The sequence below is a fragment of the Hemibagrus wyckioides genome, linkage group LG04, assembly GCF_019097595.1.
Source record: "Hemibagrus wyckioides isolate EC202008001 linkage group LG04, SWU_Hwy_1.0, whole genome shotgun sequence".
In the NCBI taxonomy this organism is placed as follows: Eukaryota; Metazoa; Chordata; class Actinopteri; order Siluriformes; family Bagridae; genus Hemibagrus; species Hemibagrus wyckioides.
Genome location: NC_080713.1, coordinates 17,317,402 through 17,342,417, shown reverse-complemented (window position 1 = coordinate 17,342,417; position 25,016 = coordinate 17,317,402). Strand labels below are relative to the sequence as shown.

The following is a 25,016-nucleotide window of genomic DNA, read 5'->3' as shown; positions in this document are numbered from 1 at the left end:
GTGTAAATCCTGGGGGTGGGAGGTTCACAGCGGCTGGGGTTTCCGTATAAATAAACAGCGAGTGAGGTCTGCATGGGCGGATGGGCCCTTGCCCTCTCCCCCACTCTGAGGTTAGGGCCAGCCTTTTGTTGCTCTAAATCCAAGCACTTTCTATTCAGCCGACTCGAGGGGGGGTTGCCTGGGAGAGATTAGACTGCCAGTTCTAGTGAGTGTGTGCGCGCACAAACACACAGCTTCTTTCTCAGCCAAAGGAATGGCCCAGAAAAACACCTCCTCGTTTTTTCTTTTTTTCCTCCATAACAAGAATGGACAGAATCAAGAGTCTCAGTCCCAAGCCGGGTGCAAAAAAACCTGTCGTGTGAATGAGTGTCTGACACCGTCGGTTTGCTACCAAAACCATGGAAACCTTCAGCCATCACATCAACCAGCCATAAGAACTCCCACAACTGGGATAAGCGTTAAGCTTTTTTCATGGTGCACTGCATCTTCTCCAAATGTACCAAAAGACCACCCTATTTTGCATGCTGATGTTGCGTATCATGTGTGTATGCTAGAGAGACAGTAAAAATGGTCCATTGCGTCTGTATTATTACTGATGAAAAAGAATTAGCTCAGAGTAGTTTACTGTCATGGTGAACTTATTGACCTATAGCACACCTATACATACGTATGTCATATAGTTTTAGGTTAGTTTTAATATCATTGCAATTTAAAGAAGTGTGTGTGTGTAAAAGTGATATTATTGATTAATGGATAAAAAAAAGATAATATTAATATTATTATGAGAAATCCCTCCTTTAAAAATAGTGCTAAGTGTTTGCATGCTGCTTTGTTCCTTTGTTTTATGTAAGGCTCTCATTACCACGTGGTAGTAACAGATTGTTTGAACTGGAAAGAAAAGCCATTCGAAGCTAATTAAGCAGCCATTCCAGGCACTATTCACGAGCAGAAGACCGAGAAGCACAGGCATTTGTCAGCGCTTGACCCCGCGTGGTATTGATTGACAACAAACCTTCTTGAATGACAGGCTTAACCTTCGCCGTCCAATCGGAATCCAGAGCAGCAGCGAGCTGCGCAGTCATTGGCTGAGAAGGTGTAAAGCCGCAGACCAAGCCCACGTGGGTGAAGACGCAGCAGCCAACCAAGAACAGGCTGTTACTGCACAGCTCAGACATGGCCGCCGTTCACGGGGATCAGACCCAAACAATCTTATTTCCAACTTCAGCTATCTGTCTATCGACATAATAGGTCATATTCTCAGCGTTATGTGCACTTTAAAGGCTCCGGGAACAAAAGTACGTTATGCGAAGGACTGCACGATTCCAACAATCAGTCTATGAGGCACTCAGATTGAGCTTTACTGAGGATTTATATCATTTCTAGCCGCTATCCAAACCAGAGCAACATTAAGCCTCGCAGTGCATTTTATATTTAATAGTAAGCCGTACATACCTTAACATGTAACGTAACATGCTGTTTTTCGGATGCCTTAAGGTATTAAAGGCTGTTGATTTTATTGGAATCATTTACGGATTCACGCTGACAAAATATTTTAATGGGGAAATAACTGGATAATACAATCTTATAGCATCCTAATACCCTGATATTAAAGTGTGTGGATGGTCGCAGGAAAAAAATGCTTCCTCAAGGACAATCAATTTAATGAATATTCGTATTCCATTAAAAGCTCATCCACATAAAGAAATAATCAGTAAGAGCAGCCAACAGAAATACCTCGAAATGTTTAGTGATTGCAAGCTACCTGTTCTGATCTAAAATGGCGAGGATGACGTCACCCAACGACCTGAGGTTCCCACGTGGGGACACCATGCTGCAATTGGACGGACCGCCTCGACTCCGGGTCCGTGTCTCTGATTGGCTCATGAGAGGCGCTTTCGCGGCAGTTCAGCCCTCGTGTCAGTAGACTGTCTGTGTGTGGCACAGGGCAACGGCACTGGACGGAGAGGAAACGTGAAAGCGGACTACAGCGTTACACTTCTAACCCTTCCTAGAGCTTTTCAAAACAGAAAAGAAAATCGGAAGTACATTTTGGCACAATTTTTTGGGATTACGAGAGACCGGTCGACTGAGTGGCGGAGTTTTGTGCGGTTAAGTGAGTAAACCTTTGAGCGCCTGGGCTCGCGACCTGCAGCAGGAGAAGCAGTTGCCTCCAGTAGCCTTGTAGTGAGTGAGAGAGAGAGAGAGTGCGCGAGCGGGAGACGGGAGATGGTTGATCTCTGCCGTTGGCTCTGAAACATGAACATTTTCGACGCTTGGACGACACAAACGCGTTAGAGGACGCTCTGAGCTTTCAGGACTGCGGTTCCGCGTTTGAAAGTAGCTTTCGGTGCCGTTTGGACGCTCGGAGACGCGGAGGCAGGTACGTGGCTAGCAGGTTAGCATAGCCACAGTATATTGTTCTTCCACAAGTCATGATTCAGGATCGCCAAACTGCGAGGTGGACTAGCCCACCGCTACATTTTTTGTTTACATTATTATTACTTAGCAACTTGGCTAAACCTGTTTTGTAATGTGTATTTTAGGAAAGGTAAGGTGCGGATAGTTAATGGCCAAACAAAGAAAGGGAAAAAAAAACCCAGCCAGCGCGTCTTGTCAGTAATAGCTGTGTTTTTGTGTCGTTAAGGTCAGTTTCACATGTCCGCTTCAGTTTACTGGGTCAGTTGTCTTCCTATGAATACTTAAAGCCTGTCGAAATTCGTCGCGCGACGTTGCAAAACGCTCTTATATCCACCGAGGAGTCTTTGTTAGTCTGATGAGGAATTAAACAAAATCACACTTTAGGCGCCTTTCAAGTTGCGCGTGCCATACGTGTCTAAAACCAGTCTCAGCTCTGAAATGTGTGATTTGTTGCAGGGTGAACCTGTGTGAGGCTAACTCTGTGTTTTCCACGCTTGTGTGTTTTCATTGTTTGCCCCGAAAAGGTGACAGGGTTCGAGCAGATCTGAGAGAAGGGGAGTGTGTCGCGCGCTCGCTCGCGCTCTCGCTCGGTCGGTCGGGGTGTGTTTACCCCCCGCAGCTCTGGCCGATGTGCTGAATTACACTGGGTCATCTTCATCCAGCAAACCGGCGAGCCTCCGAGAAATAAAGGATACATTTCAAGATGTATCCGCAGGGCCGGCATCCGGTAAGTCGCACATCTTGAATTGATATGAGCTGTAATTTGCTGCATCTGCATCGATTTAGCTATTCTGATGTACACCGCTCTTCCACTCTCCTTGCTAAAGCGTACTTGTGCTCGAAAGGAAACTGCAGGTCAGGGGAAGTATTCAACTAATTTTGCCTTAAAAACAAAAAACTAAACAGTTTTAAAAAAATGCATTCAACCTTCAAAGGGAATCAAGAATTCCTTTAGAACAAACAATCTTCACAGAAGTATTTGTTTACTAGATCAAGTTAAAAACAACAACAGAACACATGGTTAAAGAACAGCAAAAGATGTACTATATAAATAACTTGTTAGTTTATTATTTATTTGTTTTGTCCACCCAAGTGAAGTGACCCCGCTCGTCTGCGTGGTGTTTATGTGAGCTTTACACCTAGATGTCACTATAGGAAAGATGTCACACTTGTTTCTAGGGGTCTGAAATATTAGAGGTGCTCCCAGCGGGTGCAGAATGCATTTGAGCCTCGCTCTGTGTTTTGCTGGAAAACAAATTTGGTTCTCATGGGATGTAATTGAGTTTGATTGATGTGTGATGGCTGTCTTTCAGGCGCCCCACCAGCCTGGTCAGCCAGGCTTTAAATTCACTGTGGCAGAGTCGTGCGACAGAATCAAGGATGAATTTCAGTTCCTGCAAGCTCAGTATCACAGGTAATAATCGAAAGGTTCTGACACGGTTGAATAATGCTGCGCATGAAAAAAAAGAATAGGTCTGTATTTAATCAATAATGCATGCGTTGATCATCTAAAAAAAAAATTATTCGCAACACACCTGAAGTGTGAACCTGGATGAAATGTAGTTTCTAAAACCCTGTGTTATTTCAGTCTTAAGGTGGAGTATGACAAATTGGCCAACGAGAAGACAGAGATGCAGCGCCACTATGTCATGGTAAGGTGATATAAGGTGGAAAAAAAACATACGCTGGAGTTATGCTCTTATTTATGGATAATTTGAGGGTAGCGTGATTGCTGTACCCCTGCATTGTTGTTCTGTGTGGATGTGACTAAGAAACCTCTCCCGCTGCCTTTAGCTTTATTAAAGGGCCCTGAGTGACTGTTCTGAGCCTTAGGCTTCTTTATACCCTGCCCCTTAGCCGCAGGGGTCAATGACCATAGCATTGTCCCCTTTTTTCCTCTGCCTCTCTCCTCCTTTCTGTATTCTACCCTCCCTCATTCCCCCCACCCCTCTCTCCCTCTCTATTGCTCTCCACTCCCCCTCTTTCTGCCTCCCTCCATGTGGGGATCTGATTATTCTCCAAGGAGACGCTGCTTTCGGACAAATGCATGGCTGTAAATTAGGTGAGGGGTGATGGAGGAGGGCCAGGGGCGTCTGTGGGAAAATGCTCGATTGCGGCGGAAAACGTACCGTCTGCAGATAATGAGATTTAACACACAAACAAGGAGCTCGACTGAAAATCACTGTTAATCTTAAGTGCAAGCTTAATCATTTACACCGTCTGGAAAAGAGGCAGATTCAACTGTAAGTGTTTGGAGATCAGAAAATTTGCCCCACCCTGGGTTTTATGATTAGCAGAGGAACAAACAAAGGCTTTGACGTGATGTAATTCTACAAGGTCAAACCATGGAAGTGTATTCTCTTATCTTGGGTAAACACGCAAAGGATGACTTTAACCAATACCCGGGGACACTAGTTAAACATTCCGTTCACATTAAGAAGCTTGTCAGACTGATAGGAGGAGGAAAGGTTAGGTAAACACTAGGAGGAATCCTCCATGCTGACTGTGGTGATAGAAGAGGCTGCTAGCAGAAAATACTTTACAAAGGAATGATCCCAGGTCAGAGACACTGCTGTAGTGAAATCACTATCAATTATGCTGGATTTCTGTTAATTGGATTCATTTGGATGTGTCTTGTTCTGACTTGACTTAAAGAAGCGAAAGGGCCAGATTTGAAATGCCAGTGTGAAAGGGTTTGAAGTGTTCATCAAAAGCTCCCTCTTTCTCTTACCCCTTCATCTTTCACACACACAAAAAAACAGACACCCTGCACCTCTCTGATGTGCTGTGAGAATATTTGATGATGTTCGAATATGCTGAGTGGAAAGGTGGAAAAATGTATTTATATTTTTTTTTCCTGTCCCCCCCCAGTACTATGAGATGTCCTATGGGCTGAACATTGAAATGCACAAACAGGTATGTGAGCCTTTGATCCCTCCCTGTCTTTACACACACTGTCTCTGGATCATGGATAGTGTCCTAGACAGAGTGTTAGTGCTGTGTGCATGTGTATAAAGTCCGTGTTTATTTTCTTCAACGTCTCTCTCGTTTTCTTACGTATGCAGAGTTAACAGCGCCTGCCTGCGTGGTCAAGTTCAATGAGATTAAAGCTAAGCATTTGTATCTTAATGACTAAAGAGAGAGGAGGCTGTCCAGTTCCCATTATGTCAGCAGATTGAAGAAAATTGTGTAAAATTATATAGATCTGGCAACAAAAAAACAAAAACAGCCCCTGTCATAAATGCAGCCCTTCTATTCAATTCCTTTAACATGCACAAATTTCTCAGTATACCTGACTCATACTCTTTTGGAATCTTTCTTTGTTTGCTTTGTTCTAGTGACATTTTCCAAAAGGATAATCTCAGGAAATGTGTGTTTACATGTGTATGCCTGTGCATTGTTTTGATTTATTGCATGGCTCTGATATTCTCAATAATAATGCAACAGCAGGATCCTGTTCATGCATTTGGTTCATCACAGCTAGTTTAGTCTGCGCTCCCTCACCCTCCCTCCACCTCCTGAAGGTTAATAGCATCAGGGAGGAGCAGCAGAGCAGGCGATCCATCAGTGTCCTGTGTGTATGTCAGTGCGCTGGGCTGTTCGTCAGGTCCCACACTCTTCTGATGGCTCCTGTCAGCCACTTATCTCCCAACCAGCAAAGGAGAGAGAGAGAGTGAGAGGGAGGGGAAGGGGGGTGGGATTGTGGAGGCAGCGAGGCGAATGAGTGGGAGGGCCAGTCCTGTGTAAACAGGTTAATCGACTGATCCATTTTAGCGCTTTGACTTTTATCAGCCGCCGCCACAGAGCCCATGTAGGCAGCTGAATAATTCATCCAGTCCCAGCTCCAACCTGCTAGATAGAGGCGAGAGAGGTGGGTGTCAGCGAGCAAATGCGCACGCCTCCTCCCACTCCTCCACATTAACCCCAGCCCAGGAGCACAAGGCAGACGAGGAGTGGTTAACCGCCAGAGGTGGCTCGGATTACTCGATCCACACCATCATATCCTCCAGACTCAAGGATTTATTTTCACCGACAGGAAAATCCGTCTCTCTGCATCTGAGGCGCTCCTCCCAACCCCCTGCCTTCACCCCTCCAGTGTTTTGTGTTTTTAAATAGACAAGCTGGAATGCAGATTTTTAGAAGGCATTTACCCGGTGTCTGATCTCTGCAGACAGCTGTAACGGCAAGCGGAAACACCACTCCGATGGCTGCATTGCCCTGTCAATGAGCTGCCATGAGGTGTTATTATGAGTTGATCAAGGTTTCTCATGTGTTTTGACTGGTGTAGTGGAAATCCCCCTCCCTCAATGGCCAGGTGGTTGCTTCCTGTGTGTAGAGCCCTGGATTGAGCTGATCTGCCCTGCGCTGACACTGGGACTCTGATCAATGATTTATACAGGGGGGACTCTAGTAAGTGTTTGCTAACTGCCGGATGGCTCTTCTTAGCGCGAACCAAAGCAAATAGACTCGCTGTATGAGGTGAGCACACACAGCCCCTGTTAAAAGAAAAACACAAGGTGGCTGTAAGTGAGGACTGGGAGCCCAGAGCCAACTCCACCCTTCATTTTCTCGCTAAGGAGTCTGTAGCCAGGCACATAGAGTAACTGGATGTACCCATACATTGTGAATCTCAACTAGGTTTCATGGTTTGTTTTAGGAGACACACAAGTGGGTGTTCAGTTTAATCGTTATGGTCTGCGTAGCTCAAGACTTTTCCTTCAGCGGGTCAACACAACAAGAAAATTCTTTGCTCATTTTCACAATAAACAGCACTGTTATTGTGCGCGAGATCACTAGTTCTGTGGAAGCCAGTGGTAGTTCTTCATTACTGTGTCGGAGGACCATCCTACTCTCTATTGAAAACAGAAGTCCTATCAGCCTAGCTGGGTCAAGTATTATTTGCGATGGGGAGCAGAATGGCTGCGAGCACCAGTTGTTTTCCCTCTATATTCAATGCTCATCAGTGTCTCACTCTGTTCCGCCCGCCACTGATAGCAACAGACAAATAGCTTTCAGCACGCCATTGACAGGCTGGCCCTAGAGTGCTCTTGAAGGGGTGCTAGACAGGTCCGAGTACCTGTAATTGTGTAGCAGAGCATGAAGCTCGCTGTTCAAGAGCTGGGCTTTCATCTGCTTAAAGTGACAACATCCTATTTTTATCTACAGCCAGAGCGAACACCCTTTCCTACTGCCTTTTCTGTGTGCAGGTTGCGTTTTAGTGAAAGCAGTGTGTGGTGTGGTATGATAAACATATATTTGGCAAACAAGATGGCACAGGATTTTTGTCGTACAGAGTACAAAGGTTTAGATTGACTGACAGATAAGTCAACCCTTGACCCCACTCAGCCAGCTGTCAGCGTTGTGGTAAGCTCTTAAGGAATGTGCTCGATGGTGTTTAGGCCTCTCTGCAAATCTTGTCAAATGTTTGCCCTCCACAGGTTTATCTTGGCAAGTAAGGATTACACATTGACCTGGCTCCTTCACTTTTTTTGTTCATGTATTTGCCTATTTTTTTTTTTTTTTTCTAACGAGTGGTCAATTCCTTTTCAACTTCGTAGCTGTGCAACGTATTACTTTAGTATAAAGGATACATGTAAGCATGAAGACAAGATTAGACGGCTGATTTTTACTGCATGTGTAACAGGCTGTCAAAACAAGTTGGATTTGAGAGCAGGGAGCATACTGAAAGCAACACATTTTGGCCTCTTATCCGCTTTCATGTCCATACTCTGCAATGGCTTTGATGTGGAATACTATCCGCCTAAGATTAATGTCAATATATCTTCCATTTCCAGCTGCCTTGCTCGCTTGTTCCAGACTGTACACTGCCTGGCCTGAAATGAATATCGCCACATCATACTGGGGGAGAGGGCAGGGAAACTTTTATCCATCATCTCATATATTGTGTTTGGCCACCCTGGTCACTTGGCATTTTTCAGCAATATGTTATAAATAATTTCCTGGTCAGCACAGCACTGCATGTTTACAATTGAATGAGAAAAATGAAAAATACAGCTGAAGAGCGATGGGATGTTTGTGCACGGCTCTGGCCCTGGGTTGAACTAAGGCTCATAAATTCTGTAGATGATGCATCTGTAGCCAAGCACGTTCACTTTCCTTCCCTCATTACAACATTTTTTTTTCCTCTGGTCACAGTCTGAGCTGTGAGGAGATATTGGTTATGCAGAGAATAGCTGGATTTCCGGTTACGGAATTTGAGTGCTAGGCTGGAATCGATGCTTTAGGAGGATATATGGAGAGATAAAACCTGCCTTCTTCCTTCTGTTATCCCTTTTGGCAGCCTCTCCCCACTGCCAGCATTTCCTCTCTCTTTATCCACCTTTCGTGCATGGTGCTCATCTGATCGACAGGCCGAAAATTCAATTTAATGACCTGCCCGCGTGCCTGTAATATGATTTTACAGGCTGTTACGGTCAAGCCGAGGTAGCATTTGCATAATGATTGGGGCGCAATAGGAGACGGGGCGCTCGGCCGCAGTTGCCATGGCAACGATGGCCAGGCTGGTGGAGAGAGAATGGAGGTCGGGGTGTGTATGGCTGAGGAGGGTGGGTGGTGGTGCTGGGAAAATGAAGAAGGAGGGTAGTGGGGGTGGATTGGGCCCAGAATACTGAGAGAATTGGCTCTAATCCAGCGCCTCTCATTACCGACTGCTGCAGACATTTCCATCCTCAGCCAAAAGCCTCATCTTAATTCCCAACATCAACAAGTGGCTTTTCAGTATGTTGCCAAGCCTAGTCTGGGCTTAACTTGAAGCATTTCTTACTGCACTCTCAAATACAATCGCATCTCAAGCACTCATCATCTGTGAATGACTTCCGGGTTGCAGTACATGTATCTGATATAGCATAGCGAGTAGCAGGGAAGTCCTCATCAGCAGCAGACTGTATTACCAAGCCGACAGCGGGTGAAGTGTAATGGTGCTCTTAACGTGGCTTTGGCTTCCGTGCGGTTTGGAGTGTACACTCATCGCAGCTGTGTTCCCTCTCCCCTGGGCCCTCCTAATGCTTTAAATATTTCACATGTCAATATCACGCTGTTTGGAGTGTGCCGAGTCAAGCGCTGCTGATTGCCATGGTAATTGACTTAATCGTTGTAAACACTAAAAGGGGTTGAGTCAAGCTTTTTTTTTTTTTTTTTTTTTTTAAAAAGGTGTTGTACTTTCTACTGCTCGTCCATTGCCTCATTACAGTTTCTGTTTCTCTCTCTTTCAGACTGAGATTGCTAAACGGCTTAACGCAATTCTAGTTCAGATCATGCCCTTTCTGTCACAAGAGGTGAGTTTCATACTGTTTATAGTGACCTATCAGATTCAGAGTTAGTCTTAAACACACATTTATGGTCTTGATGCCTTAATGTGTTTGTTTAATTAGCAATTTGAAAGTTATTAAGAAGCAATTAAGAATTTAATCTTCCAATGTTTATGTATGAAAAGCATCTGTGTTTATATATTAAATATGAGTGATTGGCCAAATTAACCAAAGCATAGCATGAATACATTAGTTTACCGATAGTAATATGGTGATTTTAAACAAAGATCTATGATTCTAGCCATATTGCACCACTAGTTTGCATTCGTTCTTAACTGTGGCTTTATCTGCTTTTTTACTTTACATGTAATTATACAGTGCCTTATTATACAAGGCATATGTCCACTTGTTTTGCATCGAAGAGCATTTGAATATAGCATGCATTATGAAAATGTTTTGACGTGCTTTGTGTGGAGCTTTTGGGTATGTCTGACCGTGTGTGTATATTTGTGTCGCAGCACCAACAGCAGGTCGCACAGGCTGTTGAACGTGCCAAGCAAGTGACAATGACTGAGCTGAATGCCATCATCGGGGTACGTGGACTTCCCAATCTGCCGCTCACCGTGTGTATACCCCTTTAATTCTTTTATTTGACTGTAATAAGGGGGCACAGCTGTAATGTCGCCATTTTCAAATTGACTATGTAATTAATTATAATTATAAGTCATTTTAGCTAAATCATTTGAATTCTTCCATTTGATTATAGGCAGTTTTGCCCCTTTCATGAATTAAATTTTGAAATGTATTTAAAAACATATATATTTTATTAATATGATTGTGTTTAACACAGTTGTTTAGTTGTGACTGAGGTGTGTCGATCTATGTGCCCAAATGTCCCTGTGTTTTTCATAAGCTAGTGATAGTGTAGTGATTTCGGGTTTGTGTGTGTATGTTGGCATACTGAATGTGTGTCTTGTTATGAATGTGGAAAAAACAGATTAGAAGCATCTAGAAACAACATTCTTTTAATTGGATCACATTATACTGGCAGGGCTCATACCTTCATGCTGACCTGGACAGCTATGACAGATAACAGATACAGATGCTTTGATAATGTCAATACAGATAATACACACACACACACACACACACACACACGTTGCTACCTGAAATATACCACTATCTTTACAAGTTCATTCATGCCTGCCCTCTGCATTTCAGCTCTATTTTCTTTCCTGTCTGCTGCTGATTGAACACTTCTATAGGATTTGGATAAGTGTGAAAGGGAACAGGTCCAGCTTCATGCTCCCAGAGCTGGGCTGGCTGGACTGTGATTACAACTGCTGAACTCACATTGACTCTTTCACTAGTGTGATAACAATGCTGATGCGAGGTGGAGGACCAAAAGAGACAGCTGTTTAGCGTGATATCGAAATTCAATTAGGAACTAACCACTGACACAAAACTCTCCCCCTCCCCATTCTTAGATAATGACTTCCTGGAATCTAGGGCGGAATGAGGCAGGCATGTGGCCGCTCTTAAATGCCAGGCTATCTACTGGGAAGAGCCCATTTGATAGCTTTAACACCACGCTGCACCAGACCTGCTTTATTGCTTAATGACTCTGTTAGAAGGGGAGAATCTGAAAGCATTGGTTGGAAGTCTACTGGGGAGGTCTGACTTTTTTGAGATGTGAATAAGATTATTTTTGTTTTTTCTAAGTGGGTCACCTTTTCTCCCTCTGAGAATGGATTAAAAATGGACTCGACATTTACGCTTCTGACAATTAATGGTTCTTGCTTTCGTAGACATTACATATGTTTTCTCTTTTGTGTTTCATTATATCTGTGCAGTAAGGTGTTAGCTTCACTAAGGCTGCTTGTGTGATGGAAAAGGTGTGTATATAGGCGTGTCTTGCAAAAGGCAAGCATAATTAACACAGCAGTCGGTATGCGTAAGTGCATGTGCGTACATAGGTGCCAGTGTCCTAGTGAATACTTGAAAGCCAAGGTGAGACAAGAATGGCATGCTTGTTCACACACATGCAATGGCAGTGCAACAGCTGCTAGCATGTCTTATTGATGGACCCCAGAGCAAGTAATAGGATGCATCTAGGACAGCTATGCTTTTGCTTGCATCGTGTTCATCAAAGATCACAAGAGAGCTGCTTCTGGCAGCTCGGAATTTCTGCCATAATCACTTATCACTCATATGAGTGCATTTGGTGCTCGTTTTCGCACCATGTTTCCTGCCTGTGGTTGTGAGTGGCTGTATTTAGTTTTTACAGTGCGTAGAAAAAGCTGAAGCATGCTGTGACTGTGTATTGGGCTAGAGGAGATGTCTAAATGTGGTTCAGAGCAATACAGATACAGACTTGCACTCGCTCTCAGCTCTGGTACTGACACAGCAACTGCTTTTAACATGTCTCCCCAGACCTCTCACAGGAGTACCACTAAGATGGCCTCCACTTGTGTTAAGGGTCTAATTAAGTGTGTGTGTGTGTGCACGCACGCAGAAGTAAGAGGGATCTGTTGTAGATAGTCCAAGGTTGCATGTTGCATGGTTACAGTGCTAAATGGTTTAGTTTATCCCACCTGAGGACAAGAGAAAGTGGGTGTCTAATTTGGCCAGGATGGTTTTCCACTGCCCAGCCATATTATTTATTTTTTCCATCTGTTGGCCAGCCAGTGTTTGGCAGCAGTACTTCACAGTTGGGGAGGAGATTAATGCCAGCAGAAGAGGTCTTTATCTACGAATATTAAATTAGAGGAGGCATTTTATTTCTTTTTTTTGTCTTCATAGCTGGGGCTCTAATGAGGGTTCTCAATGATTGTCCATGCATATTACACATCAGTGGCTCATTAGCCAGAATGAGCAGGGAAGGGCCTCCCCCGTGAATCAACTGCCTTTTTAATTTCCCTCGTGGTCAATCATCTTCTCTAGCTTACACACACACACACACACACACACAGAGAGAGAGAGAGAGACACGGTTTCCCTTCTATATTTATATGTGCTGTCTTGCACACATGCACCTTAAAACCACACAGCCATATGATCAACACATAACTACTTGCTCCCATCCGTTTTCTTACTCATGTCTACCTGCTCACTGGTTCACGTGAGGCCTGTCTCATAACTGAATTGGGGTGGGGGCAAGGTTGCTCAAATCCCAGGTGGCACTTCTCTATATACCATTCTCTTCCCTGCAGTTCTCCAAGGCCTTCACAGCAATATACAGCCAGCTGTGCAAATAATCGGCAAAGCTGTTAGCAATTATAGTCACCCCCTGAATAAGAGCTTGTGATGGACATCTTAATAATGATTTGTCCTCTGGAAAGGGCAAGCTTTCTGAGCATTCCCAGCTTCTAAATAAGCCTTTAGTATTGATATTTACTCTTGGCATGGCATTAATGACCTGCTAATAATTCCAAAAGGTTGTACCTCCATGATCGCCATACATGGCCAATAATATCTAACCTTTCACTTCAGAAGAAAACGTGCACACACAAGATTTCAGGGAGAAAGGCCATAAATGGCAGCTGATTGAGTTGTGGTCTGTATAGATGGAGGTGGTGCATGCCATAACAGCAGCTAAATTATTCAGCCCTCCAGAGCATAGTAATAAATTGTGAAGGGGGGGGGGGATGTGTGTGTTTTTTTTTTTTTTTCTTTTTCTTTTTTCTTTTTTACTGGTGCCTGTACTAAGTATTATTTAAGCGTGCTTTAAACGGCACACTTCCCATGCTGAGAGGCTTTTAACTCCCGTTTGCTTGCCCCAAGCCCTTAAAATATTAATGGGAATATTGAAGGTTTGAACTCCTGCCAGCATGAGTCTGGTTGTTGTCCACTGTAACCATACACAGACACACACATGCACACACTTTCAGCTACTAGTCTACTGCTATTAGAGTTGCTTTAAAAGTTTTCATGAGTGACTCATTGTAGACTGTGTATACTCATAGTGAAATAACCAAACCCAAATGTGAGAGGTGTGCCTGTATGTGGCTGTTCAGCTTTTTGATGAGGTTAAGGAGCAGGTGGTAAAGCCCCTGTGCTGACAGACTTTAAACGGCTGTTTATCTTATAACAGTATCTTAAAGAGTGCTTGTGGGTACATGGGTGTGCGCAACTTCATTCATGTTGACTCGACCATTTTGTTTCAGGCTGTTTTCCACCATGGGCACTCATTTAGGCAGACATGTCAAAACCTGTCTTGCATCAGTGACTTCCAGTTTTCTTTGTTTTCCAGATTTTCTCACCCAGCCATGATTAACTTGTCTTTCCTGTCTCAGTCTACAGTTTTAGTCTTTTTTTTTTCTTTCCCACATTGCTGTGTTCCCTGCGACAAATCTAGAAATGTGTAGATTGTTCTGTCTATAAAATATATGATTTCCTATGAGGGTTTTAATGTGTATCCTTTCATGTGTGCTTCTGGACTGGGCTCATACTCGCTCAGACTGTTTGTGTGTGTGTATAGCTTTTTGTTGGTGTGTTTTCCCTCTGGCCCACTCGCAGTCTGTCTTTCCGCAGCAACAGCAGCTCCAGGCGCAGCACCTCTCTCATGCTGCCCATGGCCCTGTGGCTCTGCCCCCACATCCCTCAGGCCTGCAGCCCCCGGGCATCCCACCAGTTACAGGTACTGGTTCAGGCCTGCTGGCGTTAGGTGCACTGGGAAGCCAGCCCCACCTGCCTGTGAAGGACGAGAAGAACCACCATGACCTGGAGCACAGAGGTGAGAATGAGTCTAAATAATACTCTGAAAGGAAGACTAGGGATCTAATGCTTTAGAAATTGGAAACTAGTTGAATTCCATGAATAGTTGAATTCTGATCCAGATCATTTTACCTGTGATACTTTAGTACCTCTTAAATAAAAATATAAGGCATGCTTGTCTTTGTGCATGCACTTTCAGAAGCTGAGCACAGTTGATAGGCAACATATTACTCCTAATTAGAGCATGCTTTCTGGGTCAGGAAAAAAACACATGTCTTGGCACTTAAATTGGAGGAATTTTTCTAAGTGATGAAACCCTCTCTTATATCAAGAGGCTCACTGACTTTTGTTGTTTATCTCTTCTCTGTGGCTGGCCAATCTTTGTGTCTATTTCTCTCCTCCAACTGGATCCACTGACTGCAGAGAGCACGGTGAGTGCCCAGTTTCCCATTGGCTCATGTCTTGGCTTTTACATTTCCTTTTTTTCCCCCTCTCTCGCATATCCTCTGTTCAGTCGCCCACTCTTACTTGCTCTCATTCTGTCTCTCTTTGTCTCTCTTTCTTCCTGCGTGAAAGAGCTTTTTAACCTGTTTCACGCCTAAGAAATTTTCCATTAATGTAAATGTCAAGCAAGGCTTCTTTTGCCTGAAACCCTCACAAGTTGCACTGCGTACAGTAATCTGCTTTCATTAAAGTGACTAATGGGGGAACAAGGTTTTCTATGAAATAAGCTCTCTCATCTCTATGCAGATGGGAAATGACTCATATCACAGTGTACAGATTAGCACTACTGCGTAATTGCATCACAATTAAAGACAACTTTAACTCTTCTCCCTTCTTAGCAGATTTATTTGATCCCCCTCAGTTGCTCCCTCCTTTGCTGGGATATCTCGTCATTTTTACTGCCCCCTTTTCCTGTTTTTTTTTTTTCCCCCCTTCCCAGCTGGTAAATATGCATGAACATAGGCAGTAGCATTGTTTTCCTGCCTCTCATCTGCTTGTAAAAGGCGTTTATTTGATGGGAGGGTTTAAATCTCTCTGATGGCCGATTGTGGCTGTGAGATTGGGTTTCTAACAGTCCCAGCCAGAGCTCAATGGGTGCAGTCATGTCTAAAGGAAGAGGAGCTCCTCTAGCATTTACGACCCCGGGCCTGTGTGTGCGTGCGTGTTGTGCTTGTGTCTTGGGTCATCTGATAGCATAGTTGTGACTCTATTTAATGAGACACGCCAAGCATCTCTTTAAAAGGTCAGGCAACACACACACACACACAGGACTGTGGGCTCTGTGCCCAGTCTGCTACTTCATCTCACTTCTCAGCTCAGTTTCTTTTTACACTTGCCATGAACTTGGAGGCATTCTTGCCCTCTTGTGCCGTGCATTCTCTCTGGGATAAGGCGAAACCCAAGAGAAGCTCTCAGGTTGGATTATGTTAAGGAAATGCCTAGAAAACACTTAAGAAAGGCCTATGTGTTGCGCTGGCACCTCCTTCCTGAGGCTGATGTGTACATACAAGATATAGGAGGATGCACTACAGTCATAGTCCTGGCCTCTTGGAAGAACCTAGGGCTTTTTTGGCGAAGTAAGTACTTCTGTCTGTTTTGTGGAGGCCATACAGTTTTGTTGGGTGATTGAGTGCATACCTGCCTATATAATTTTTCTAATTGTGAGTCAACCTGAAAATAAAATGAAGTGTGAGATACAGTGGACCGAGGCACACTGCTGAACTGCAGCTGCTTGCATGTGACCTGCCTGCCTTTGCCCATTTGTTTGTACCCAGCCAACTACGCAGGTTTGGAGTCAGAGCTCAGCATGGTGCAATCAATGGCCATTACATGGTCCCACACACATTCGCGTACGCACACACGCTCACACACACACACTCACATCCAGTCCAGGCCTGGCTGCTCTCAGATAAAGAGCCGTTGTTCAGTCCTAGTACTGCTCATGTCTTCCTGAAGCTGTTTGTTGTCTCTTTTAGGAAAGGGGGAGGGGGACTGTGAAAACAAGCCCCTCTCTTTGGTCTGCTTAACTGTGGCTGCTCTGTTGTGTAGCCAGCAAATTCTTGGGTGTTTAGTCTAGCGTAGGTTGTTAGATACGGCTTGGCTAGTTTCAGTGCATTGTGTTAAGCCTGTTTTGGGTTTTGTAGGCGGCCAATGGGAATGAATAGGCCTCTTCTGGCTTTTTAAAGTGTGTGGTTTTGGAGTGATATGAACTACTTGTTTTCATTTTTCTTTTTTTTTTGTATACTCCCCTTCCTCTTTCCCATCTTGAATTTCTTTCAGAATCCACAGCTGCAAAGTACCTGTCAGTGCTGTCTGCAGTTGTTGAAATCTGACTTAAATTAATACTATTGTCACAAAGAATATTACCTAGTGATAAATAACAAATACAATTTGCTTTACATTCTATCCTTGAGAGTGATGCAGTCCTGTTTTTTTTCCCTTTAGAACAACTCCATTTCCCCATCTGACAGCCTGCGTACTGCCAGCGAGAAGCATCGCGGTTCCTCTGACTATAGTCTGGACTCCAAGAAGCGCAAAATGGAAGAGAAAGACAACATGAGCAGATATGTGAGTCTGAAAAATGCCATGTAAACAGATTTAATAACTTTAATAACTTCATTTTTTTGTGTAATGGGAGATTGAGGTGCATTTGTTTATTTTTTTTATTTACAGGACAGTGATGGAGACAAAAGTGATGATCTTGTGGTTGACGTTTCTAATGAGGTAATATTTTATTGCATTCATAAAATTTGTATTTGTTTAATTTTAAGACTTGAAGGAGCCCAAAGCTCAGATCCTGTGAATGAACTGAGATTCTTACCACTGTTTGGGTTTTTTGTGTAGGACCCTGCTACACCCCGAGGTAGCCCAGCCCACTCCCCACCAGAAAATGGCATTGACAAACCCCGCCCCCCCAAAAAGGATACACCTAATAGTCCTGCCTCAGTGGCCTCATCTGGCAGCACACCTTCTTCCAAAACCAAGGAGCATGGCCATGTAAGGGCACATTTACACACAATTACACCTGCTAATTTTAACTTCAAGCACTTTTCATCTTTTCACTTTCTCCTAAGATATGGCATGTGTGTCTTGCTTTTATATGGCTAAGGAGTGAATGCCTTGGCTTTAAATGCATTAGTATTACTTAGTAAATGTAAGGCATATAGCATTTCTGTTGCAGGATCTGTCATGTCTTCTGCACTTATAACTCCATGTACTTAACCATTCTAGGCCTTCTGCCTTCTCAGAAAGATTAAAGGATGAAAGCAGGGGGAAGGAGAAAAATGAGCCTTGTCTGCATTGTGCCAGTAGTGGCTTTTAGGATAAATAGTGGGCTTCATAGGAATAGGATGTTTGTCAGAGTAGGACAGGATTACAGTCAATAGACACTCAAACCTCTGCTTGTATGTTGCTTCACTTCTTTCAGAAAATTTCAAACTCTATTTGGGGTTTTTTTTTTCTTTTCTTTTCTCACGTTTGTATTTCTCTACACATACTCAAATACAGAATGATAAATCGTCCACACCCGGTCTCAAGTCTAACACTCCCACTCCACGGAATGACGCTCCGACCCCTGGCACAAGCACCACGCCAGGGTTGCGGCCCATCCTGGGCAAACCCCCCATGGAGGCTCTAGGTAAGTAGAGCGTTTTACACCCACACTGAAAAACAGTGTTCACTACTCTTTGCTGTACAACATAAATGAATCACTTAACTTGAAATATAAAGACCTTAATATTAAATTAAGGAATTTTTATTCATTACGGAATAAGGCTCAGTACAGGCCATGTTTGAGATGGCACTCCGTACACCTGAGTCTTTTTCCTCTTTCTGCCTGTAACTAATGCTGATGTCTGATTGGCTCTGTGCTTCCATCTCTGTAGCTGCTCCTGCTCTGCGCACACCCCTTTCCATCGCTGGCTCTTATCCAGCTCCTTTTGCCATGATGGGCCACCATGAGATGAATGGCTCACTCACAAGCCCCGGGGTCTACGCTGGTCTACACATCTCTCCCCAGATGAGTGCAGCTGCTGCTGCTGCATATGGCCGTCCATCCATTGTGAGTGTTTATGTGCATGTGTGCCTTTTCTAATAGTTATTTATTTTCCCCTTTTCCTGCTCTGGACTGATGCATGCTGATGTAGTGAGCATGAGAATGATATCAAACCTTTCATGTTTTGTTGAAGTCAGAGTGAATGTAATGCATATTGTGCTATTTCTATAGGATCATGAGCTTTTAATATGAACTTGTACTGAGTTTAGATTGCTCTTTGTTACTATGTGTGAGGATCTAATGGATTGTTTACTTGCATTTTTTTAAGGCTGGTTTCGATCATCCCCATATGAGAGCCCCAGGCCTCCCTGCCAGCCTCACATCAATCTCTGGAGGAAAGCCGTTAGTATCTCACCAAAAGTGATTTCTATTTTTCACTGTACTGTTTATGTAGTGTATCTTCTGCAGTGCCAAACATCACAATATTTTGCAGCCTGCAATATATCTTTTCAGACCATTTACTCATTGCTTTAATTGATTTAATCTTATGTTGTGGTCCACAGAATGCATAAATAAGACTTTCTGGTTTATTCTGTCTTTGTCAGGGCCTACTCATTCCATGTCAGTGCTGATGGGCAAATGCAACCAGTGCCCTTCCCTCCTGATGCTTTGATGGGCCCTGGGATCCCACGCCATGCTCGCCAAATCAACACCCTAAGCCACGGCGAGGTGGTATGTGCAGTCACCATAAGCAACCCTACACGTCATGTCTACACTGGAGGCAAGGGCTGTGTGAAGATCTGGGACATCAGCCAGCCTGGTAGCAAGAGTCCTGTATCCCAGCTAGACTGTCTGGTGAGAGCTAAACCCAATATTTACTGTAATTGGTATTGTCACAGGCATGTTTTACTTTGCCTTGCTTATTGGACTGTTAAGGGGTATTGCAGTTATCAGTGGATTCATGGACTGCTGTTAATTGTTACTGTTAGCAAAGCCAAATATCAAGATTATGTATTTTAAATATATCGAGTACTCCAAGGTATTTTTTTTCCATATTGCTTTCTTTAGTTAGTAGTCCTGTGTTTTTAGTTTTTTCAACTTCATCCTATAATCATCCAAAAAAGTTCAGAATCATGTGTTGGTCTGTGAATTTTGCATGGAACAGTACTCCATATAGCCACTTCTTGATTGATTGTACATTGTCAAACATCCGAGTTTGGTTTCCTTTATTTTGGCTCACTGCTCTATTCTTCCTTGCTGCAGAACCGGGACAACTACATCCGTTCCTGCAAGCTGTTGCCTGATGGTCGTACGCTGATTGTGGGTGGCGAAGCAAGTACCCTGACCATCTGGGATTTGGCCTCACAGACGCCACGCATCAAGGCTGAGCTGACCTCATCAGCCCCAGCCTGCTACGCTCTGGCCATCAGCCCTGATGCCAAGGTCTGCTTCTCCTGTTGTAGTGATGGCAACATTGCCGTCTGGGACCTCCATAATCAGACGCTTGTCAGGTAAGTCTGTGAGGAAGTGATAAGTGGGACTCGTATTTGAGAGGTGTTATTGGCTGTGCCTCTGATCACCTACTGCCTTGTGGGTATTCTAGACAGTTCCAGGGCCACACAGATGGTGCCAGCTGCATTGACATCTCTCATGATGGCACTAAACTGTGGACGGGTGGCCTGGACAACACTGTGCGCTCATGGGACCTGAGAGAAGGCCGGCAGCTGCAGCAACATGATTTCACCTCTCAGGTCAGTTTCTCACTTGTTCATTTCCTCTCAGCACCAACAGAAATACTAGCCATTGTACTGAAACTGTCTTGCTTTCCGTTTCATGTTCAGATCTTCTCACTGGGCTACTGCCCAACGGGTGAATGGCTGGCTGTGGGCATGGAGAGCAGCAACGTGGAGGTGCTCCACCACACCAAGCCGGACAAGTATCAGCTCCACCTGCATGAGAGCTGTGTGCTGTCCCTCAAGTTCGCCTACTGTGGTAAGATGCCATTGCCATATTGGGTTTGCCTAGCTTATGTGAACTAAGAATACAGTGATGGTTAAATGAGAGAAAAGGAAATACAGCTACTGTTTTATGACAATAAATTATATAGTGTAAATCTCAAGGATCACTTTAACTGCATGGTTTTTACTTTCCACTGTTTTCTTTTTCAAGCTATTTGGTGTTTACACATGAACTGCATCTCCCAATTGAGCACAACCTTGACTGTCCTCTCTCTTTAAGCTTGTGTTCAGTCTCTTTGCACATATCTCTATTTAGCTCTATCTTGCCTTGGCAGCAGAAGCAAAGCTCTAATTACATTTGATTTCCCTTGACAAGGTAAATGGTTCGTGAGCACTGGGAAGGACAATCTGTTGAACGCGTGGAGGACTCCCTACGGCGCCAGCATATTCCAGGTACAGAGATCAATAAAGTCTGTCTGCAGGAAACTTGCCCTAGAGGGCAGAGTGACCGCTAGCTGATGGACAATGCTTGTGTCAGCGGAAATGGATCGGAGTGTGTCATTAGTGCCAGAGCCCTGACCACTTAAGCGGGATGTGGGCATGCACACGCAGCCACCGTCCAGTAAATAACACTAAACCTTTAAAGTGCTCAAGGCTGAAGTTAGCGTAAGAGCCAATGCGGTGTGATGGTGTGGGGAGAAGTGCTTAAGTATACAACACTTAGCTTTTTTTTTTTTTTTTTTTTTCTTTTTCTTTCTTTGAGTGATTAGTTAGGTCAGGGAAGAGGCAGTGCTTTATGTTGTTCTGCCATTTAATATTCTAAATGTTTTGAAAGTTATTTCTCAGCAGGATTATTACTCGTATCGCTTAACTTTCTCTTTTATATCTTTCCATTTCCTCTTCTAGTCAAAGGAATCATCCTCAGTCCTGAGCTGTGACATCTCAGCAGATGACAAGTACATTGTCACCGGCTCTGGCGACAAGAAGGCCACAGTGTATGAGGTGATCTACTAGGCGGAGCTAAATGAACGGAGAAGCTCAGCCATGTTAAAAAGGAGAAACGGGGAATGGTGTGTTGAGGGGAAACCACGCTCCTTTTCTCCTAGCCAGATAAACAGTTCAGCACCTGTCTACCTGACTCATCCCTCATCATCCCCTTCTTAATGGACTGTGTGACTAACAGCTGTCTGGACTAGTCAGATATGAACTGATTTAAATCAGGAATTGAACTGGTCTGGAGGGGACTGGGCAGCCTTCCGCCCAGTCACTAATGCTTCTTACTCGCTCATTCCTTGCCCACTACACCCACTGTAGGGCATTTGGCACTAGAGAAGAGAATACCTTTTTTCTTGTTGGATTTTTTGTCTTTATTATTTTTTTTTAATAAGGTAAGAATGTTGCAGCATGAAGCGGCGCTTCGTTCTGAAACTTTATTCATGTGGAGGTTCTGTGAAAAGTGTACATAATGGAGTATTAAAAGGCCTTTTATAGATTTATATTTTGGTGTTCAGTTACACTCACAATGGTTCTTTCTCTCTCACCCTCTCCTTGATGCTTTGTTTTTTCCGCTGGGGTTTGGAAATTAGATTAGGACATTATTTTTTTTCTAAGGACATTCTATCTCTTTTTGTTCCTGAGAAGTTAATTTTCTAGGCTGACCTTTTATGGAAATCTAATTTACCCCCCTCCCTTCCTCTGAAAAAATTTTCAGCTAGATCATATTTCTGGGATTTCTTTTTTTTTTTTTTTTGAGAGATACCCTGTGGACCTTTTTCCCCTCTGAGTGATGGCGAGCCAATGCCTTATAAACTCCTGTGAGCACCTGAGGCTGATGTCTAAAGGAAAGGGCAGCTCAGGAGGATGGACACTCCAAAAAGTGACTCTTCTAACCTTCTATAAGTGGCCTCCTAGGAGACTGAGTTCCCTCAAGAGGGGAGGGGCCAAACAGGGTAGCTGTAGAAAAGGCATGTGTACTGACTGAGAGGAGGACCCTTCCCTTGACCTGTGACTTCATTACATTGGTGTATTGACAGGACTCAGCATTTTGTCTTGTAATGGATGATTTGGATTAATTGGTTAACATTTCATTTCCCTTTCTTTGGAGCCTCCTTGGAATTTGTGTGCATAGTGTCCCATATGCAAAAAGCACAGAGTTAGTTTATTTGTCTGTAGCTACACCAAACAAACAATTTAGACAACAGAATTTAATCAGACAATTGGGTGACTTATTCATCATACTACACTGTCTCCTGCCTTACAAAAAGTCAGTGGATACAGTCATGTCTTAAAACACACACCAAAGTATGTAGCAAACTGTGTTGTCACTGAAGATATGTACAGTTGTTGATATTTCAATAAACTGTTTTTGTAAAAAAATATATATATTTATTTCCTATTAAGTTCCTATTTATTTCTTTTACTTGTATGTTACCCATGCATTGAGACTGATACGGTTATAGTGTGATCAATCGAGAACTGAACTTAAAGGCCACTTAAAGGAGACATGACACAAACTGGGCTTTTCAGCCCCCCTGAATGGTCTATTGCCATTGGAGTACTTTCAGGGTGCTGGCGGAAACAAATGCCCTCTCCAGCCCATTTCTCCCTTTCTGTTTCTGAGCAGACACAGGGGCTTTTGCTTTGAGTCCCTCTTCTGGCTGCCTCTTCAGTAATGTTGTTGTTGCCTAATAAAAGCGAAGGCGGATGCTTTCGGCTCTATGACTCTCTTTTTCACTCTTTCACTCCCTGTCTTTCCCAGTACCCCCGCCCCCACCCCCCTCTTCCCAGCCCAATGAAGTGTGCATTTCCTGAGTGCATTTTGTATGGTGGCTTCCCTCTTCTAGTTCAGCTTTCTTCTTTCTTTCTCAATCAATCAACTAAGGGGCCATGTAGGGGAGAAAAGCTCTTGCTCCCTTCTGAGTACTTGACAGTGGGCTCTAGAGAAGGCCACAGGCCACCTAGTATTCTGCTCTCCATCAATGTTTCTGGCTCCAGTGCAGTGTGTACAGCATTTTTAAAAGAAAACAAAACTTCTAGTGCTTTACATTCCTCAAAGCCCCATCAGTTCTTTTGAAAATCTGATTTGATGGATTGGAGATGGTTTTATTCATGTACACCTTTTTTTTTTTTTAAAAAAAAAGCAATACTAAGAAACTTCAGATGTTCCTAACTCATGCTTGCTAATTAAGCACTTATGTAAGCTGTCAGTGCAACTCGTTTATACCTCATTGCTGCCACGATGGTATGTGTGTAAGTGAAGGCTTGACCTTGCACAGATTCACTGGAAATCATAGCATGGCAATGCAGGTTTGTTACATGGCTGGTTTGTCTCCTCTGCTCTTTAGCCAGCGGATGAGGATGTTTGGGCTGCTGAGAATCTGGCAGAGCACTGAATGACAGAGTAATAATCCCCTAATCACCTGAGCATTGCCAGGCTGGGGTTTTATCTGCCGAGGATGCAAAAGCCCCCTCGGTGATGTGTGATTACTGCGTTTGATCTGGGTAATAACGTCTTTACTGTGGCCCAGCCTGAGCCCTAATCTGCACAGTGCATTCTAGTGGAATCGCGTTACACAAAGACCACCAGAGTTCTTCTGCAGACCACAGGAAGGGGAGGAGAAATGAAGGTTGTCATGGAGACAAGGCCCTTCTACCTCTTTCCTGTTCTCCGTGTCCCCACTCCACCCCCCCTTCCCTCCACTCAACAGCTATTATGTCTCTCTCCCCTTAGTCTCTGCTTCTCCTTCACTATTTTTTCTGAGCCCCCCCCCCCTTTTCTCTCACTCTTTTGCTAAACCTATCTATCCCCTCTTTCCCTTTCTCTCTGGGGATACATGAGGATGACGACAGGTTTCTGTTTACTTGACACAGCAGGGCCTTCCAATCCCTGAGCAGTGCTGACCCTGATAAGTTACCCACTACAGGAGCAGGCCACTGACAGCTGATAATCTCTCTCTCTTTCTCTGTCTCTCTCTCTTGGCCTCTCTCTACAACACAGCATGCTGTTCATTTGGATTAGTGTGGATTGAATTGGATTACCCCCTTTTGTGTTCAGAATGCTGATGTCCAAAAGTACAGTGTTGTCAGTCTGGGAACTTCTTGCTGTTCTTTGGCTCCCCTGATGCCTCATTTTAACCACCGTGTCTAACTAGACTCTGTAATCACTTAATACAATCTACAACAAAGCATTCAGTAATCAGTGGCTTGGATCATTTTAGCCAGCATGTCTGCATTCCAAAGGTTCTTACACTGATACTGTATTGAGCATGCTGCATTCCTGGCTGTTTGTGTTGGACCTGTGCTCCAATGCGAGCTTGTGCCTGGGGTCACGTGACAGGACCTTTCCATCCCATTGACGTGTCTAATTTGCCTTGATCAGAGTCACACAACGGCATTGTAAGAGAGGAATTTTTTAAGGCTGCGTCGTCAAGGCTTGTCTTTGTATTCCTTCCAAACAAGCATTGAATTCCAGGCAGTAATTAGATATCTCCTGTAATGAGATTTGTGTGATAGGTTTGCTCTAGAAAGGTACCAGCACTCGCTCACTTTGATGTTTTGATCAAGATAAGCACAAGAGCCATTTTATGGTATGGGTTAAGTTAACGTGAAAATTTCACACAGACGCAAGGAGGGTTTGGCACGGTTGGGGGGAGGGGCAAAA

The 25,016-nt window shown here is 43.9% G+C and overlaps 1 protein-coding gene across 1 annotated transcript; it reads left to right on the top strand.

Annotated features, from left to right (window-relative positions):
- The first annotated feature begins 1,909 nt into the window (after window positions 1-1,909).
- On the top strand, window positions 1,910-22,709 carry tle3a (TLE family member 3, transcriptional corepressor a). The gene is made up of 21 exons (XM_058387815.1): window positions 1,910-2,380; window positions 2,943-3,145; window positions 3,732-3,832; window positions 4,007-4,070; window positions 5,290-5,334; window positions 9,651-9,713; window positions 10,205-10,279; window positions 14,219-14,420; window positions 14,825-14,832; window positions 16,850-16,972; window positions 17,078-17,128; window positions 17,249-17,401; window positions 17,912-18,041; window positions 18,289-18,464; window positions 18,727-18,800; window positions 19,004-19,253; window positions 19,662-19,909; window positions 20,002-20,149; window positions 20,240-20,390; window positions 20,733-20,809; window positions 21,263-22,709. The coding sequence occupies exons 2-21, from the start codon at window positions 3,122-3,124 to the stop codon at window positions 21,368-21,370; spliced, it is 2,271 nt and encodes a 756-aa protein (XP_058243798.1). The 5' UTR covers window positions 1,910-2,380; window positions 2,943-3,121; the 3' UTR covers window positions 21,371-22,709.
- The last annotated feature ends 2,307 nt before the right edge of the window (window positions 22,710-25,016 follow it).

Bases quoted from the DNA above. Each gene is read 5' to 3' on its own strand.
- tle3a (XM_058387815.1), top strand. From the start codon at position 3,122: ATGTATCCGCAGGGCCGGCATCCG. The intron at 3,833-4,006 runs GTAATAATCGAA...GTGTTATTTCAG, and splicing joins CTGCAAGCTCAGTATCACAG to TCTTAAGGTGGAGTATGACA. The intron at 4,071-5,289 runs GTAAGGTGATAT...GTCCCCCCCCAG, and splicing joins TGCAGCGCCACTATGTCATG to TACTATGAGATGTCCTATGG.